The sequence below is a fragment of the Amia ocellicauda genome, chromosome 14 (assembly GCF_036373705.1).
Source record: "Amia ocellicauda isolate fAmiCal2 chromosome 14, fAmiCal2.hap1, whole genome shotgun sequence".
Taxonomy (NCBI): Eukaryota; Metazoa; Chordata; class Actinopteri; order Amiiformes; family Amiidae; genus Amia; species Amia ocellicauda.
The window spans coordinates 1,576,423-1,595,505 of record NC_089863.1 but is presented as its reverse complement, the minus strand read 5'-3'; the positions used below and the strand labels follow the sequence as shown (position 1 = coordinate 1,595,505).

At 43.8% G+C, this 19,083-nt stretch overlaps 1 protein-coding gene across 1 annotated transcript; it reads left to right on the top strand.

Annotated features, from left to right (window-relative positions):
• The first annotated feature begins 3,535 nt into the window (after positions 1-3,535).
• On the top strand, positions 3,536-12,112 carry LOC136768249 (GTPase IMAP family member 4-like). Its single transcript, XM_066722345.1, has 3 exons — positions 3,536-3,691; positions 8,644-9,714; positions 10,500-12,112. Exons 1-3 carry the CDS (start codon positions 3,661-3,663, stop codon positions 10,535-10,537), a joined length of 1,140 nt encoding a protein of 379 aa, XP_066578442.1. The 5' UTR covers positions 3,536-3,660; the 3' UTR covers positions 10,538-12,112.
• The last annotated feature ends 6,971 nt before the right edge of the window (positions 12,113-19,083 follow it).

The window sequence follows — 19,083 nt, the reverse complement described above, 5'->3', positions numbered from 1 at the left end:
GGTCCAGTTCTGATGCTCACGTGCCCATTGTAGGCCCTTTCGGCAGTTCACCGCTTTTCCTTCCTTGGACACTTTTGATAGGTACTGACCACTCCAGACCAGGAACACCCCACAAGAGCTGCAGTTTTGGAGATGCTGTGACCCAGTCGTCTAGCATCACAATCTGGCCCTTGTCAAAGTCGCTGAGATCCTTACGCTGCCCATTTTTCCTGCTTCTAACACATCAACTTTGAGGACAAAATGTTCACTTGCTGCCTAATATATCCCACCCACTGACAGGTGCCATGATAACGAGATTATCAGTGTCATTCACTTCACCTGTCAGTGATCATATTGTTATGGCTGATCAGTTATATAGCCCAAATGCTGCCATTTTATTTTGTACAAAGCTGTACTTTCAGTGATATTTCAGGATTCATAGTTTTTTTAATTTAAAACCGTGACTAAATAAAAGGAAGCAGCACTACTGCATAAGTCACGCTGTTGTGGGCTTTGTATTTTTTCCTTTAGGGAAATACAGAATTTGTTTCACAGTTTGAGCATGACGATTTTTAGATGGCTATCGTAAGCAAAGTGCATCCATACCAATGGCATATTAACAGCTTAGTATTTGAGACCAAAAAAAGATCAGATCGTATCGGTATCGGCAGATAGTCAAGGTTGACGTATCGGAAAAGAAAAAGTGGTATCGAGCCAACCCTACACTCTAAAAAAACATACACCGTCTCTACTTAAAAAAGGCAACTATTTGCATGGATCTTTGTAAGTAATTTCAGCTCTAAATTCTACAAACCTATTACTGTCAGACAAAAACTACAAAACTAAGTTCAACCAACATGGCTTATTCATGTTCATACTCATAGGAATATTAAGCTGATCCAACTAGCAGTGTTTTGTCAGTTCTACTCAATATCTTATGCATATTGTTGACTTAAACATATTAAGAATTAATTGCTCAATTATATGAAGTTAAGAAAAACAAAAATAAAGACTTATTTATTGGTAAGCGTTGTACACAAACAAATGTATGACGCGGCAGGAAGGAAGAGCTGAGAGAGAAAGAAAGTGAAAGTGCTGCTGTGAGGGAGAACTGCGTAGATGTTCCTGCTGAGAGAGACAGGGAGAGAGAAGAGGAAAGGAAAGAGAGAGAGAGAGTGAGAGAGAGAGAGAGAGAGAGAGTGAGAGAGAGAGTGAGAGAGAGATGGCGAGCAGATGGTCCTCCTCCCTTGGTGGTGAGTTGCCTGTTGTGTCTGACACAGTTATTTGTATAGATGCGCAGATCCGATAATCCGTATCAATATCGGTCCGATACAGGACAGAAATATGGGCTCAAATTACCGCCATGAGTAACGAATTCAAAATAAAATATATTGTAACCGAGAAAAATAAAGTTGAGAAAAAATGGATGTTGAGATCAAAAACATAACAATCGAAAGCAGAAGATCTAGAATTGTAAAGAAAAACGATATGAAAAGCAAAAAAAAAACTTGAAAGCAAATAATTTAAAAGCGAGACCAAAGCTCGCACTGATGGAGTCCATTTCACACACAGGATGTGATCTCTGCTTTTGATTTCTCTGGATTGATTTTAGTTTCGTTTACAGCCCGGTTTTGTCATGAGGGCGGGGTTTAGAGGGAGGCGTGGATCCTGGGTCTCCATTGGTCCACTAGGTTTGAGTGACGGTTCTTCCTCACCCAATCAGTGAGCAGGGTGGGATGGTTTGTAGTCTTTAAAAGTGTATTTCACTGCCTAGAACCCAGTGTCCAAGGAGCATGCGCAGTTCACCCTGCACTGTAGCCCACACGTCAGTCCCCGAGTAAAAGAATCATGTAAAATAAGACATATTTCTTATAGAAGAATCTGCCCTCATGATGAAGAGAGGAAACTCAGTCGCATTAGAGGGCTCTGTAAAAGACGGGCAAGTGGCATGATTGTTGTAGCAGTTGTTTCAGGTGAAGCAGCTAAATCTTCAAGTGAAAACTTAAATGTAAGACTTAGGACTAACACTGGAGATGCTATTTATGATAATGTTAAGTTATTTGAGTCACATTCTACATTGAGAAGTATTTTATTTTACTGGAAATGCTTTTATTTTTTGATATATATTGAAGTTTGAGTTCTTTATATTGTCATCTTTTAATCCAGTTATTTCACTAGAATTATATACACACCGATCAGCCATAACATTATGACCACCTGCCTAATATCGTGTAGGTCCCCCTTTTGCCACCAAAACAGCCCTGACCCGTCGAGGCATGGACTCCACTAGACCTCTGAAGCTGTGCTGTGGTATCTGGCACCAAGACGTTAGCAGCAGATCCTTTAAGTCCTGTAAGTTGCCAGGTGGGGCCTCCATGGATCGGACTTGTTTGCCCAGCACATCCCACAGATGCTCGATTGGATTGAGATCTGGGGAATTTGGAGGCCAAGTCAACACCTTGAACTCGTGATTCATCAGACCAGGCCACCTTCTTCCATTGCGACGTGGTCCAGTTCTGATGCTCACGTGCCCATTGTAGGCCCTTTCGGCAGTTCACCGCTTTTCCTTCCTTGGACACTTTTGATAGGTACTGACCACTGCAGACCAGGAACACCCCACAAGAGCTGCAGTTTTGGAGATGCTGTGACCCAGTCGTCTAGCATCACAATCTGGCCCTTGTCAAAGTCGCTGAGATCCTTATGCTGCCCATTTTTCCTGCTTCTAACACATCAACTTTGAGGACAAAATGTTCACTTGCTGCCTAATATATCCCACCCACTGACAGGTGCCATGATAACGAGATTATCAGTGTCATTCACTTCACCTGTCAGTGATCATATTGTTATGGCTGATCAGTTATATAGCCCAAATGCTGCCATTTTATTTTGTACAAAGCTGTACTTTCAGTGATATTTCAGGATTCATAGTTTTTTTTAATTTAAAACCGTGACTAAATAAAAGGAAGCAGCACTACTGCATAAGTCACGCTGTTGTGGGCTTTGTATTTTTTCCTTTAGGTAAATACAGAATTTGTTTCACAGTTTGAGCATGACGATTTTTAGATGGCTATCGTAAGCAAAGTGCATCCACACCAATGGCATATTAACAGCTTAGTATTTGAGACCAAAAAAAGATCAGATCGTATCGGTATCGGCAGATAGTCAAGGTTGACGTATCGGAAAAGAAAAAGTGGTATCGAGCCAACCCTAGACTCTAAAAAAACATACACCGTCTCTACTTAAAAAAGGCAACTATTTGCATGGATCTTTGTAAGTAATTTCAGCTCTAAATTCTACAAACCTATTACTGTCAGACAAAAACTACAAAACTAAGTTCAACCAACATGGCTTATTCATGTTCATACTCATAGGAATATTAAGCTGATCCAACTAGCAGTGTTTTGTCAGTTCTACTCAATATCTTATGCATATTGTTGACTTAAACATATTAAGAATTAATTGCTCAATTATATGAAGTTAAGAAAAACAAAAATAAAGACTTATTTATTGGTAAGCGTTGTACACAAACAAATGTATGACGCGGCAGGAAGGAAGAGCTGAGAGAGAAAGAAAGTGAAAGTGCTGCTGTGAGGGAGAACTGCGTAGATGTTCCTGCTGAGAGAGACAGAGAGAGAGAAGAGGAAAGGAAAGAGAGAGAGAGAGTGAGAGAGAGAGAGAGAGATGGCGAGCAGATGGTCCTCCTCCCTTGGTGGTGAGTTGCCTGTTGTGTCTGACACAGTTATTTGTATAGATGCGCAGATCCGATAATCCGTATCAATATCGGTCCGATACAGGACAGAAATATGGGCTCAAATTACCGCCATGAGTAACGAATTCAAAATAAAATATATTTTAACCGAGAAAAATAAAGTTGAGAAAAAATGGATGTTGAGATCAAAAACATAACAATAGAAAGCAGAAGATCTAGAATTGTAAACAAAAACGATATGAAAAGCAAAAAAAAAACTTGAAAGCAAATAATTTAAAAGCGAGACCAAAGCTCGCACTGATGGAGTCCATTTCACACACAGGATGTGATCTCTGCTTTTGATTTCTCTGGATTTGATTTTAGTTTCGTTTACAGCCCGGTTTTGTCATGAGGGCGGGGTTTAGAGGGAGGCGTGGATCCTGGGTCTCCATTGGTCCACTAGGTTTGAGTGACGGTCCTTCCTCACCCAATCAGTGAGCAGGGTGGGATGGTTTGTAGTCTTTAAAAGTGTATTTCACTGCCTAGAACCCAGTGTCCAAGGAGCATGCGCAGTTCACCCTGCACTGTAGCCCACACGTCAGTCCCCGAGTAAAAGAATCATGTAAAATAAGACATATTTCTTATAGAAGAATCTGCCCTCATGATGAAGAGAGGAAACTCAGTCGCATTAGAGGGCTCTGTAAAAGACGGGCAAGTGGCATGATTGTTGTAGCAGTTGTTTCAGGTGAAGCAGCTAAATCTTCAAGTGAAAACTTAAATGTAAGACTTAGGACTAACACTGGAGATGCTATTTATGATAATGTTAAGTTATTTGAGTCACATTCTACATTGAGAAGTATTTTATTTTACTGGAAATGCTTTTATTTTTAGATATATATTGAAGTTTGAGTTCTTTATATTGTCATCTTTTAATCCAGTTATTTCACTAGAATTATATACACACCGATCAGCCATAACATTATGACCACCTGCCTAATATCGTGTAGGTCCCCCTTTTGCCACCAAAACAGCCCTGACCCGTCGAGGCATGGACTCCACTAGACCTCTGAAGCTGTGCTGTGGTATCTGGCACCAAGACGTTAGCAGCAGATCCTTTAAGTCCTGTAAGTTGCCAGGTGGGGCCTCCATGGATCGGACTTGTTTGCCCAGCACATCCCACAGATGCTCGATTGGATTGAGATCTGGGGAATTTGGAGGCCAAGTCAACACCTTGAACTCGTGATTCATCAGACCAGGCCACCTTCTTCCATTGCTCCGTGGTCCAGTTCTGATGCTCACGTGCCCATTGTAGGCCCATTCGGCAGTTCACCGCTTTTCCTTCCTTGGACACTTTTGATAGGTACTGACCACTGCAGACCAGGAACACCCCACAAGAGCTGCAGTTTTGGAGATGCTGTGACCCAGTCGTCTAGCATCACAATCTAGCCCTTGTCAAAGTCGCTGAGATCCTTACGCTGCCCATTTTTCCTGCTTCTAACACATCAACTTTGAGGACAAAATGTTCACTTGCTGCCTAATATATCCCACCCACTGACAGGTGCCATGATAACGAGATTATCAGTGTCATTCACTTCACCTGTCAGTGATCATATTGTTATGGCTGATCAGTTATATAGCCCAAATCCTGCCATTTTATTTTGTACAAAGCTGTACTTTCAGTGATATTTCAGGATTCATAGTTTTTTTAATTTAAAACCGTGACTAAATAAAAGGAAGCAGCACTACTGCATAAGTCACGCTGTTGTGGGCTTTGTATTTTTTCCTTTAGGGAAATACAGAATTTGTTTCACAGTTTGAGCATGACGATTTTTAGATGGCTATCGTAAGCAAAGTGCATCCATACCAATGGCATATTAACAGCTTAGTATTTGAGACCAAAAAAAGATCAGATCGTATCGGTATCGGCAGATAGTCAAGGTTGACGTATCGGAAAAGAAAAAGTGGTATCGAGCCAACCCTACACTCTAAAAAAACATACACCGTCTCTACTTAAAAAAGGCAACTATTTGCATGGATCTTTGTAAGTAATTTCAGCTCTAAATTCTACAAACCTATTACTGTCAGACAAAAACTACAAAACTAAGTTCAACCAACATGGCTTATTCATGTTCATACTCATAGGAATATTAAGCTGATCCAACTAGCAGTGTTTTGTCAGTTCTACTCAATATCTTATGCATATTGTTGACTTAAACATATTAAGAATTAATTGCTCAATTATATGAAGTTAAGAAAAACAAAAATAAAGACTTATTTATTGGTAAGCGTTGTACACAAACAATTGTATGATAACATACAGCTCTGGAAAGAATTAAGAGACCACTCCTAGTTCAGAAATCAATGTTAATTTTTCCAGAGCTGTATATAACATAAAAGAGCACTTCTTGAAAACATTTGAGAGAACACAAAAAAACTATATGGAAAGTGAAAACAAAAAATTCACTTCTGTCGATAAGCTCTGCTAATTGGTCACCTTGTCAACAAAACTCAGATTGCCTTACTTACAGAAAAGTAATGTTCACCTGGGGCACCTGCTGTATCTTCTTCTTTAAAGGGACATGCTCAGATACAACATCCAACAGTAAGACATGGCCCTCGGTAAAAAAGGAAAAGAAAACTACACATCCTAGCCTTTTCCCAGGACACCCTCTTTACACCACACACACCCCTCCCTCTCCCACAAGCACACTGATACAAACACATTCACCCAGCGCTCACACAACACCCGATCACTCACAGCACTTATACATACATGTACATTTACGCACACACAAACTCTCTCTCTCTGTCTCTCTCTCTCTCTCTCTCTCACACACACACACACACAAGGTATATCAACACAAATATACTTACAAAAACAGTGAATAAATGAACAATGACCTCAAATAATCCCATCGAATGTGAGAAAGGTGGCTCAGGAGGGCAGTTTGTGTTTGAGAGACATCACTTCTGGGCTGCCTTTCAGGTTGTCCAACTTCAGAAGTAACTTTTGAAATTTCTCCAAAGTAGGCTTCAGTTCATTTGGGTTTTGGAGATTCAGAGCACATATCAGGCCCATCAGCAAGGCTGTGGTGCATCAAGCCCCTCCAGGATCTCTGCTCCCTCGATCACGTTGGACACACTGTCCATATCAAAATAAATTAACCAAAGTAAGAATATTACAATGAAATTGGTATGAGAAGGGGATTCTCCGCAGTTGAGACAAATCTCAATGGTAAAAAGTCCCATCTGTTGGAAAGACTGCTGCTCCCCCGGAATAGGCTGTTTCTACAGTTTCTATTAATTTTAAAAATAATTATCGACTGATACAGAATTATATTTAATTGTGAGATATCTTCCCAATAGAGAGGACTTTTTACCATGAAGAGAATACAGGAGTTTGTGGGTCTAGTGAAGACTGAATCTGACTGTTCTTTAAATGATGGCATCATCAGGCCTATTCATACCTAGAGACGCATGTCCTTAATGAGCTTGATCTTCACTCCTGCAGCTCCTCCTCTTGATGAGAACAAGGACATTAGTTCTGGGGTATATCGGTCAGGTTTTGCCATAAAATTGGTCTCAAAACTGACTTTGGTTTTTCTCTTGAATTCTTCATTGATCTGCTTGGTAAAATAATGATAAAGAGATATGAAATGTCAGATGCAAAGGAACTTAACTGTGAAGGCATTCCTGAATATTTGATTAACTACCTAATGCCATTGGCTCCTACAGATTAAATGGAAAATGAAAAATCCTTTCATAGAGCCGGGTTAAACTTTAAGATTGACATATAGTTTCTCAGACTTCCAACCACTTAGACTAACCGGTACAAAATGGGCAACAATCTACAATGCCTGCTTAACTAACAACACACTGTAAGAAAACAATTCAAACTAATTCAGAACACCTAACCCTGATGAATAATACGGAGATTGTCCAGACCACAAGCGGTCAGTTATAATAACGCAGCTTGCTACAGACTATGTGCCCAAGACCACGCTTTTAGACATTAAGAAATAAAATAAAATAATATTCATATATATTTCTAAACGCACTGAGATCACACGAGAGGTACTGTGACGGCAGATAACTAGCAAACTAAAGTTAGCAAGCTAGCTAAATCTTTTATAATTACATTTAGATTATTCTAATCCATTCATTCAGATTTCCTCTTCCCAACAAAAATAACCTGCCACACAGTAGAGATGTGTCAACACACTCAGAGATATTGACAGGAAATGGACTTTCAATAATAACACATGACTAGCGTCTTGGGCCAACACAGACAATCCAGCAGAAACAATTCCTACAGTCGGAAAAACTAGATAACATGTTTTTTGTGAAGGGGAGAGAAGTAAAGTGCGGGCAGAGAGCTTGAGTGGGATAGAGAGGGTGGGTATAGAGAGAAAGTGGGAAAATGAAGGGAGAATGAGAAAAAATGAGAGGAAAAAACAATGAGAAGAAAGGGAGCGCAGAAGGAGGGAGGGAGAGAGAGAGAGGGAGTCGGGGGGAGGATTTTGGTGGGGATGGTGGGAAAGAAGAGGGGAAAAGTGGAAGACGGAGGGAAGTAGATGAATATGGAGGGAAGGAGAAGAGAAATGGAGGAGAGAAATATCAATATGGCAGTAAAAAGAAAAACAATGTCAGTTATAAGAAGTGAGCAGGTTCGGCCATTATTGAAGAATGTCACGGAAAAAAACAGATCAATTCCAATTCAGATTTGCTTCATCGCCCCCCACACTGTGACAACACACACACGAATACACACAGACATATAGAGGAGAGACGACACAATCAACACAGCGGACAACACTGTGCTCACACTCACCACACACACACACACGAGAATAATAAAGCACAAATAAAGAAAGAAGAATGGAGAGAGGGAGGGGACGAGTGTGGGAGAGGGAGGGATGGAGGGAGAGGCAGTGGGGCTGAAGAGGGATATAAACTGTGTTGTTTCTCTCTGACAGGGGGGAGACAGACTGCTTCCCCTGAGACACATCGTCTCTCAGAGCTGAGGATTGTGCTGCTGGGGTGGAGTGGACTGACTGGGAAGAGTTCATCAGGAAACACCATCCTGGGCAGAGAGGCGTTTCAGACTGGAGTGGCTGAGCAGAGTGAGAAGAGCCAGGGTGACGTGGCCGGGAGGCAGGTCACTGTGGTCGACACACCAGGCTGGAGGTGGACTGATTCTGTACAGGAGAGTCCAGAGTGTGTTAAACAGGAGATTGTGCGCAGTGTGTCTCTGTGTCCCCCGGGACCCCACGCTCTCCTCCTGGCCATTCCTGTGTGGAGGAGGTCATTCACAGAGAGAGAGAGGAGATCAGCGCAGGAACACCTGGAGCTCCTCAGTGAGAGAGTCTGGAGACACACTATAGTGCTGTTCACTGGGGGGGACAAACTGGGAGACACAACCATTGAGCAGCACATTGAGAGACACAAGGAGCTCCAGTGGCTGGTGGAGAAATGTGGGAACAGGTATCATGTTCTCAACAACAGGGACAGGAGCGACGGCACTCAGGTCACAGAGCTGCTGGACAAGATAGACGAGATGCTGGCAGGACTGAGTGTCTTTCACTACAGGAGGGGGATAGAAGGGCTGCAGGAGAAGGGAGAGAAGAGAGAGAGGCTGGAGAGAGAGATGGAGGCGCTGAGGGAGGAGTGGGAGAGGGAGAGGAGAGAGGTGGAGGAGAGACACCGCAGGGAGATGGAGGAGCTCAGGCGGTGCTATGAGAGACAGGCCAGAGACGAGGCAGAGAGGCGGCTGGACTCGGTGAGGCAGGGTGCCAGCGCAGCAGCAGTGGCCCTGGGAGCAGCTGTAGGGGCCGCAGTGGGGGCCATAGCAGGAGCCCTGATTGGACCAGGAGCAGCGGCAGCAGGAAGTGCTATAGGAGCTGTAGTGGGAGGAGCCAGAGCAGCAGGGAGGAGGGAGGAGAGAGGAGGAGAGAAACAGAGGGATGAAGAGGAGGAGGAGATGGAGAGAGAGGGATCCACACTGCCTGTCAGGAGGAGAAACAGTAAAGGTTGGAATCCACCCCACAGTAAGTCAGTGTGGTCAGATTAACAGCAAATACAGCACAGCACTGAGGCCTCTTACTTACTGTGTCACTACAGCACACTGACACACAGCTCCACTACACCCCTGACTGTGTCACTACAGCACACTGACACACAGCTCCACTACACCCCTGACTGTGTCACTACAGCACACTGACACACAGCTCCACTACACCCCTGACTGTGTCACTACAGCACACTGACACACAGCTCCACTACACCCCTGACTGTGTCAATACAGCACACTGACACACAGCCCCACTACACCCCTGACTGTGTCACTACAGCACACTGACACACAGCTCCACTACACCCCTGACTGTGTCACTATCACACTGACACACAGCTCCACTACTCCCCTGACTGTGTCACTACATCACACTGACACACAGCTCCACTACACCCCTGACTGTGTCACTACAGCACACTGACACACAGCCCCACTACACCCCTGACTGTGTCACTACAGAACACTGACACACAGCTCTACTACACCCCTGACTGTGTCACTATCACACTGACACACAGCTCCACTACACTCCTGACTGTGTCACTACAGCACACTGACACACAGCTCCACTACACCCCTGACTGTGTCACTACATCACACTGACACACAGCTCCACTACACCCCTGACTGTGTCACTACAGCACACTGACACACAGCCCCACTACACCCCTGACTGTGTCACTACAGCACACTGACACACAGCTCAACTAGACCACTGACAATCTCTCTCTCTCTCTCTCTCTCTCTCTCTCTCTGCAGTGTCTGGCACAGAGGACCCTGCCCTGGAGGAGCCCTGAGCCCCAGTGTGCTCTGTACAGCCATGGGGACTGACAGCTGTGCTGAAGGGGCTGTGGGACTGGGGCTCCTGAGCGGGACGCCCTGCTCTGGGCTCACACTGCGGGGCTCATGTGGACGCCCTGCTCTGAGCTCACACTGCGGGGCTCATGTGGACACCCTGCTCTGAGCTCACACTGCGGGGCTCATGTGGACGCCCTGCTCTGAGCTCACACTGCGGGGCTCATGTGGACACCCTGCTCTGAGCTCACACTGCGGGGCTCATGTGGACATCACTGGGTTTCACATCACTGTCTGTGTGTAAAGATATTAAAGTTCACTCTGGCTCTGATGCCACTGCTGTGTTTCAGATCTGAAGGATTTCTGAGAGCAGAAACAAAAACTCCAGACTGGTGTCCTTGTCATTGAGAGCTCTTGTCCGCTGGTTCCAGACACAGTAATAAATGACAGACACTCTCTGACCGTGTCAGTTCACACACAGTTGTGGCCGCAGCTGCACAATGTTACACATGTCCCCACAATGAGAGACTCAGAGAGACGGCTCTTCTGTCCTGTCCTCCCTTGGTCTCAGTGCTGAGGGACTGTAGAGCTGGACAGCAGGGCCGTGCGGTGGAGCAGCACCAGGGAGGTGCTTCTGTCAGGACGTGTGCAACGACACGCTTTCATAGTGCGCTCTCATAGATCCTGTGCTCTCCTACACCCAGCACATCACCACGCTGACACGCACCTGCAGATTCTTCCTGAGCAACATACGCCGGATCCATCCCTTCCTCACCGACTACTCGACTCAGCTGCTCGTCCAGTCACTGGTCCTCTCCCAACTGGATACTGCAACTCCCTCCTGGCCGGCCTGCCTGCATCCACTACCCGCCGCTCCAGCTCATCAGGACTCTGCGGCTCGTCTGGTGTCTCTCTGCCCGATTCACACACTACTCCACTGCTCCGCTCCCTCCACTGGCTCCCGATAGCGGCACACATTCAGTTCAAGACACTGACCCTCACCTACCGCTGTCTCGTCCACACTGCACCAAGCTACCTTCAGACACTCGTCTTTCCATACATCCCCTCCAGACCACTGCGCTCCTCCAGTGCCAGAAGACTATCTCTGCCTCCTCTCCACTCCCCTTCCTCCAGAGCCGCTCCTTCTCATCCCTGAACGACCTGCCCACCGAAGTCAAAACAGCAGAGTCCCTGACCTCATTCCAGCGCTTATCAAGACGCATCTCTTCCGACAGCACTTGTAATATTAGTCCTCTATCCCTGCTAGATAGCACTTCACAGTTTTATTATGCTTCTCGTGTTCTTGATTGTTTTCCTCCTTGCTCCCTTTCCCGCAGCCCTCGTCTGTGACCCGACATCTTGACAGCACTTTCACTGTCCAGGATGTAGGACCTCACTTACTGAACTTTATTGTAAATTGTAAATTGTAATTTGTAAAATGTATTATTCTGAATTGCTGTTTTAGCTAAATTGAATTTGTAATGATTGATACCTTGTACTTCACTGTATTTCTGCACTTATGTTGTAAGTCGCCCTGGATAAGGGTGTCTGCCAAGAAATAAAAATAATAATAATAATAATAATAATAATAATAATAATAATAATAATAATAATAATAAAAATAATAGTGACACACTGCAGTGTGTCTGATTATAATACACACTTGTTAATGTCTGAGTGGATCTCAAACACCTCAAGATGAACAATGATCATTATTTTTGCTTTTTAAACCCTGTTCAGTTGGAAACACATCTATGGCTGGTTTCCCAGACAGGGTATCAATTAAGACCGGAATAGGCCTTAATCTGGAATAGTTAATCATGGTTTAAAAGGTGTCTTTCTGAAACACAGGTTCGTTGTGGATTAGTTATGTCTTGACTGTGTTAGTCCTGATTAATTCAAGTGTGTGCACACGGCTCAAGCCTACAGCTGCTCATAAAACCAGCATTGGATTACAAAACATATACCCTTGTGTGGAGAGCAGGAGACACAGATGAAACAATGGAACAAGAGGAGAGAACGCACTTTTAACATTTCAGCGAGTGTGAAACAACTCTATTAGAGCAAATAGTGCCAAACCACCACATAACTGTCATGCATTCAGCATGAAGGGGGTTCCTGTCATGTCTACATCTCCCCACCAGAGGTTCAGTTTTCCCCAGTGTTATGTCTCCCCTGTTTTTCCATTCCTCTTCACCTCATTATTGAATTATTGCCCCTTGTTCCCCAATCCATTAGCACACCTGTTCCTCATTTCCTTGCTCCTGTATATATACCCCTCTGTCTGCCTTTGTTCTCTGTGAAGTCTTGCCTTCTCTAGGAGTTTACATTGCGGAATGGTTATTGTGTCTTGACCAGTCTTGACCAGTCTTGACCAGTCTTGACCAGTCTTGACCAGTCTTGACCAGTCTTGACCAGTCTTGACCAGTCTTGACCAGTCTTGACCAGTCTTGACCAGTCTTGACCAGTCTTGACCAGTCTTGACCAGTCTTGACCAGTCCTCTTTGGATTACCTAGTTAGTGTTGTTTGCCTTATCCCACGACCCTGATTCCTGTCTTTGCCTACACTGTACTGTTCACCGGCCCATGACCTCCTGCTAGCCTAACCTGCCTTGTCGCTCTGTGTCTGGGTTCACTAACCCATTGTGAGTATCTTTACAATAATTAAAGAACATGAACAGCACAACGTGACTATTGAATTTGAGGAGAAACCTACATGGACAGACATATGCGATGAATTCAGTGCTGATGAATGCTGTCCCACTTCAGGTGAGAACCTTTTTCATTTGAGTGATTTCAGTTTGAGTGACATTGCTTGTGTTACATGACATCTGTCCCTCCTGCAAGGTCTTGTGGGATAATCGGAAAATTGCCCTAAAAAAGACTAATGCTGAGGTCAGAAGAGAGAGGGTTAAGACTGGTGGTGCACCACCAAAGCAGGTACAAAATGACTCGTCGGGTGACCTACTGAATGGTATTTTAGAGGATAGCAACCCATCAAAGGAGTCCCAGATAATGAGCATCTGAACATCTCAGATGAGGGACTGAGCTCACTGGGTGTGTATTCTGCACTCGGGTTCAATTGTCTTTTACTGGCGGACCATTTTTAAATGCCCATATTCATTTGACTTATCTTTTTATTTGTTCTCTTGTTACTGACACTTTTCTAGAGCTGCCTAATCCATTTTAAGAGCCACAAGAGAGAAGACTCCACATCTGCTGATTTCATCAAAATCATTCAGTGGGTTGCACCTGTCAAACAGTCGAATATCTGGCCTTTCTGGTGCTTTTGGTCCTCATTGAGTCAAAATAATGTCTCCATTGACAAACAGTGTTCATCTGAATTCAACCTGCCTCCCTGGAGGTTTAATTTAAACCCTCATTTAGTCCTGGAGTAGATCTAATCTTTATGGAAACTTGATTGGTTTAATCCAGAGAAGGCTAAATCTAGGACTGTTTCAAACCATGTCTGAGAAAGCCACCTTGAATGAATCCAGTATAAAAGGACAGTTTAGTCCAAGACGAGGCTTAATCCCTGTCCACGAAACCAGACCCTGATCACCTTCAGAGGAGATGAGACGCACGTTACTCATGATCATGATCAATATCAATATGTAAGTATCAATATAAAGCGCAGTAATTCTCCAGTGATTTGTCCCATAACCTCTGTGTGCCACGCATTCCCACGAGATCGGCCTTCAATCACACAATCAAAGGGTTGTCCATATTTCTCCACACTGCACAGCTTTTGGTCATCAAACTGTTTTGACGTCGCATCACATTTCCTGCCGTCCAGCAGTCCGATATATCGCAATGTATCAATTGCTGTACCGAGCTTTGATTGGCTCTCTGATGTTGTCTGTGATTGTAATGAAAAGACAACCCATGAATTGAAAGATAGATAATTGACAATACAGAATATCAAATACTTGTGGAAATACATATTTGAAGAAATTGCAACGTACGAGCTAATTGTAGCGAGTGGCATGTACTGACAGAGCACAGGATTCACACCCATTCACTGTACAACCACTGCACTGGGCCCATTCACTAGATTGGAAGGAGGAGGCCGGTGATCTGTCAACAAACACAAGAGACCAGAGTGACATGAAGATGAAATATCTCACCGGCTTTAATAGTAGAAAGAGATCATTGTAAGTCTGCACAGATTGTCACAGTATTCACAATCACTACTTTATTTATAAAGAAAATAAAATACAAACCCCACCCCAGGTGCTCCTTTTGTTCAGAATAAAGTAAATGTCTCGGTCCACACATAACACAAATGAATACAATAACGGGCCCTTGGTTCTGTCCTCCCACAGTGTGTGGAGTGGAAACGCAGAGAAAGACGAGGTGTCCTCTGATGCGATCGTCAGCTGCTCTTTAGGGTCTTTCGCTGGGTTGACTCGCCATCGCAGATCAAAGTGCTGGAGAACTTGATGACTCCAGCAGAGTCGCACACTTTCAATAAGCAACACAGCAACGGCAGAGCGACGCAAGGGCACTGTGTATTATTATATTCTTCTGTCCTGTTGTCTTCTTCTTGTACAGCCCCTTGGGCATTTTGTTGGCTGTGTTGTCTCATGTTATTTCTATATGACACATGTTTCTTGTGTGTGCCACATAGGTCTGTTTTATATTTTAGTACTTCATTCACCAGTAGGTTTATGGTTCATAATTTAAGATGAATTTATGTGTAGTTGGAAGTATACACACCCTTTATTTGCAACAATGTGTTACCTTTCTCACTTCTGCTGCGACTATAGAACCATAACTCAGACAGATGGTGGAATTTGTAGGCCTTCTCTTCAAAGAAGCCAAGGGCCAGAGAAGCGGAGTCCTACCGGCACGTCACAACCCCTGGGGTAACCCCGAAACATCAATTCAAACACAGTACAACCATGGCCAAAGAAAGGAGTATAAATCAGTTGTGCTATTTATTTAGTAACTACGTAGAAGAACATACACTGACATTGTGTACTGTTCCCGTTATTCCACAGCAGAGTGGAGACAAAAAAGGAAAATACGATCATTGTGGCAAGAAACAAACAAAATAATGATTTTAAGACCTATATTACGGGGATCGCGGTAATTACTGTAGAGGCAAAGAACCCAGTGATGGTGAAGGTCATATATATATACACTCACCTAAAGGATTATTAGGAACACCATACTAATACTGTGTTTGACTTCAGAACTGCCTTAATTCTACGTGGCATTGATTCAACAAGGTGCTGAAAGCATTCTTTAGAAATGTTGGCCCATATTGATAGGATAGCATCTTGCAGTTGATGGAGATTTGTGGGATGCACATCCAGGGCACGAAGCTCCCGTTCCACCACATCCCAAAGATGCTCTATTGGGTTGAGATCTGGTGACTGTGGGGGCCAGTTTAGTACAGTGAACTCATTGTCATGTTCAAGAAACCAATTTGAAATGATTCCACCTTTGTGACATGGTGCATTATCCTGCTGGAAGTAGCCATCAGAGGATGGGTACATGGTGGTCATAAAGGGATGGACATGGTCAGAAACAATGCTCAGGTAGGCCGTGGCATTTAAACGATGCCCAATTGGCACTAAGGGGCCTAAAGTGTGCCAAGAAAACATCCCCCACACCATTACACCACCACCACCAGCCTGCACAGTGGTAACAAGGCATGATGGATCCATGTTCTCATTCTGTTTACGCCAAATTCTGACTCTACCATCTGAATGTCTCAACAGAAATCGAGACTCATCAGACCAGGCAACATTTTTCCAGTCTTCAACTGTCCAATTTTGGTGAGCTTGTGCAAATTGTAGCCTCTTTTTCCTATTTGTAGTGGAGATGAGTGGTACCCGGTGGGGTCTTCTGCTGTTGTAGCCCATCCGCCTCAAGGTTGTACGTGTTGTGGCTTCACAAATGCTTTGCTGCATACCTCGGTTGTAACGAGTGGTTATTTCAGTCAAAGTTGCTCTTCTATCAGCTTGAATCAGTCGGCCCATTCTCCTGTGACCTCTAGCATCAACAAGGCATTTTCGCCCACAGGACTGCCGCATACTGGATGTTTTTCCCTTTTCACACCATTCTTTGTAAACCCTAGAAATGGTTGTGTGTGAAAATCCCAGTAACTGAGCAGATTGTGAAATACTCAGACCGGCCCGTTTGGCACCAACAACCAAGCCACGCTCAAAATTGCTTAAATCACCTTTCTTTCCCATTCAGACATTCAGTTTGGAGTTCAGGAGATTGTCTTGACCAGGACCACACCCCTAAATGCATTGAAGCAACTGCCATGTGATTGGTTGGTTAGATAATTGCATTAATGAGAAATTGAACAGGTGTTCCTAATAATCCTTTAGGTGAGTGTATATATATATATATATATATATATATATATATATATATCGATGTATACAACACATGTTGGGAAACTAGTGTTGGACACAATCAAAAGACATGTTACTGTCGAGTATAGTTGAACACAGAGAAACTGAGCCTTCATACAAGGTGCATTGCTATTGGAGAATAGTGAGGGAGCACTTGTTAAGACCACTACTGTACACACAGCAACACCAGCTTCATAGCGAAACAAAGGATCTTATTTCTTCCTGAAGTTTTGCAACAATGTAGCAGGAAACAGGAGCTGAAAGGACATCTGCCCCAACTTAAATGAAACATGTAAACCTCTGTACTATATAATATGCAATCGATTAAAGCTACTGCTGTCTGCAGCGCAACAAAAATGATGGACACTTGGCTCAGACTTCACTGGGCTTTGTGACGGATATAAGTAATAAAGACATTGAGTTCGTTGAACCCGGCCGGGAGCACCATTGTGGGTCGCTGGTGAATGTGTGGCTCATTAACTGTCCAGGTAATTAGCTATGAGAGCCAACGTCAGTGACGGCTGATTGATTAGCGCTCGCAAACCGGCCCGTTTCCACTGCATGCAATTAGTGACCATGTTAGGCAAAATCATTTCTTCGCACAATTACAGATCCAGCACACAATGATGTTCAAACTGTCCCATCGACAGTTTCATTGCAGCTGTGCGCCTGTGACTCCATTAGAAAGTGATGACACAGGCAGTGCAGTTGGACACTGATCGCACCTCTAGACTCAGAGTCGCGCCACGGCTCCTGCTGGATACGGCAACACCACTTGGACAAACCACACGCAGAACTGCAGGACACCGCGATACTAGAACCGCAGTAATAATAATGGCCATTTGTTCAGTTGAGTTAGGATTATGATTGCATTTGATTACATAATGATTATTTCGGACGGCGGTGCGTGGTTGCCTATCGTAGCATACCTCATTTTTATCGTATTCATATTTTTTATGTCAATATAGTGGGGGGCATTTTGAGCATATTTGAATATTGGGGGGATGTGGCCCCGCCAATCTATATTATAATTACGGCCCTGTTTAGAGCTAAAGTTTCAGTATGAAGTATGGTCGGTCAAATGATTTTTATGGTTTTGTGGATACACCTAACGCACAGATGAGGCTCGACAGTGACGTTATTTAGCGTGCAAAAGCGTGACTTCAACAGTAATTGAGCTTGAGTTAAATGAGTAATATCTTGTAACTTATATATATATATATATATATATATTTGATTTAATTATTGTGTTGTGCACTGTGTTTATTATTCACTGTTGTTTTATTGATGAAGTATGTTCTTTTTACTTCCTTATTGTTTCTATTTCTAAGGTTAATTTGGTGTTTGGGTGCCCCTGTCCCTCTGTTTAGTATTTAAGCCCAGGGAAATGGTCATTCAGAGAAAGCAATGGACTGCTGAGCCGGACAGCTGGCGGACAGGGGACCCAAGGCGCAGTGCTGGAGTGAAGTGATGGCGGACTGAGTGAAGGCTGGGAAAGCAGTGAACGGTGAAGATTATAAAGCACTTTTGGAAACGACGGACACTGGATGGCTGGAGATGACCGCGCAGGCTGCGGGGCGTTGAGTACCCGGTTGTATTTCTGTAGAAGGGAACCATTAGAAAAGAGAAGCCACACGCTGTGGAGGTTGAACTTTCTTTATTGAGGCTTTGAGATCTCCTCTGCCGGTTTGCTTTGTGGAGAGGGTTCCCTGTCCTGCTGGGATTGATTTTTCAGGCTTTGTGATGCAGAGTGCGGGATAGAAGAGAAGACATTAATTAATTACATTTGAATTCGTGCAATCGGAGACTTGCAAATACTTGTTCCTGCCTGCAGTTGTTGGGGTCCCAGCTGGCCGACGGGGGTCCAACTCGGCTGTAAAGAGACTCGTGTTTCTCCGAGAGGATGGGGGATCCTTCCGTGTGTGTCGCCTATTGCGAACAGAAGAGACTGTGAAACCTTGTTGTTGCTTTTTGTATTTTATATTAGGAAATTGGGTTTTATTTATTCGATTCAGTCTTTTTCTTTTCTTTTTTGTGTTATTCTGGGTAGGGTTTTTAGTGTTTTATGTGCCCATTGTATTAAAGGCATTTTAATATAGGGTTTTAGAATTACATGTTTGCCAAATCCCTAGGGTTCTGTGCTAGTACAGACTTCATGCCCTGTTCTAGCTAAA

Bases quoted from the DNA above. Each gene is read 5' to 3' on its own strand.
- LOC136768249 (XM_066722345.1), top strand. From the start codon at position 3,661: ATGGCGAGCAGATGGTCCTCCTCCCTTGGTG. The intron at 3,692-8,643 runs GTGAGTTGCCTG...TCTCTCTGACAG, and splicing joins ATGGTCCTCCTCCCTTGGTG to GGGGGAGACAGACTGCTTCC. The intron at 9,715-10,499 runs GTAAGTCAGTGT...CTCTCTCTGCAG, and splicing joins AGGTTGGAATCCACCCCACA to TGTCTGGCACAGAGGACCCT.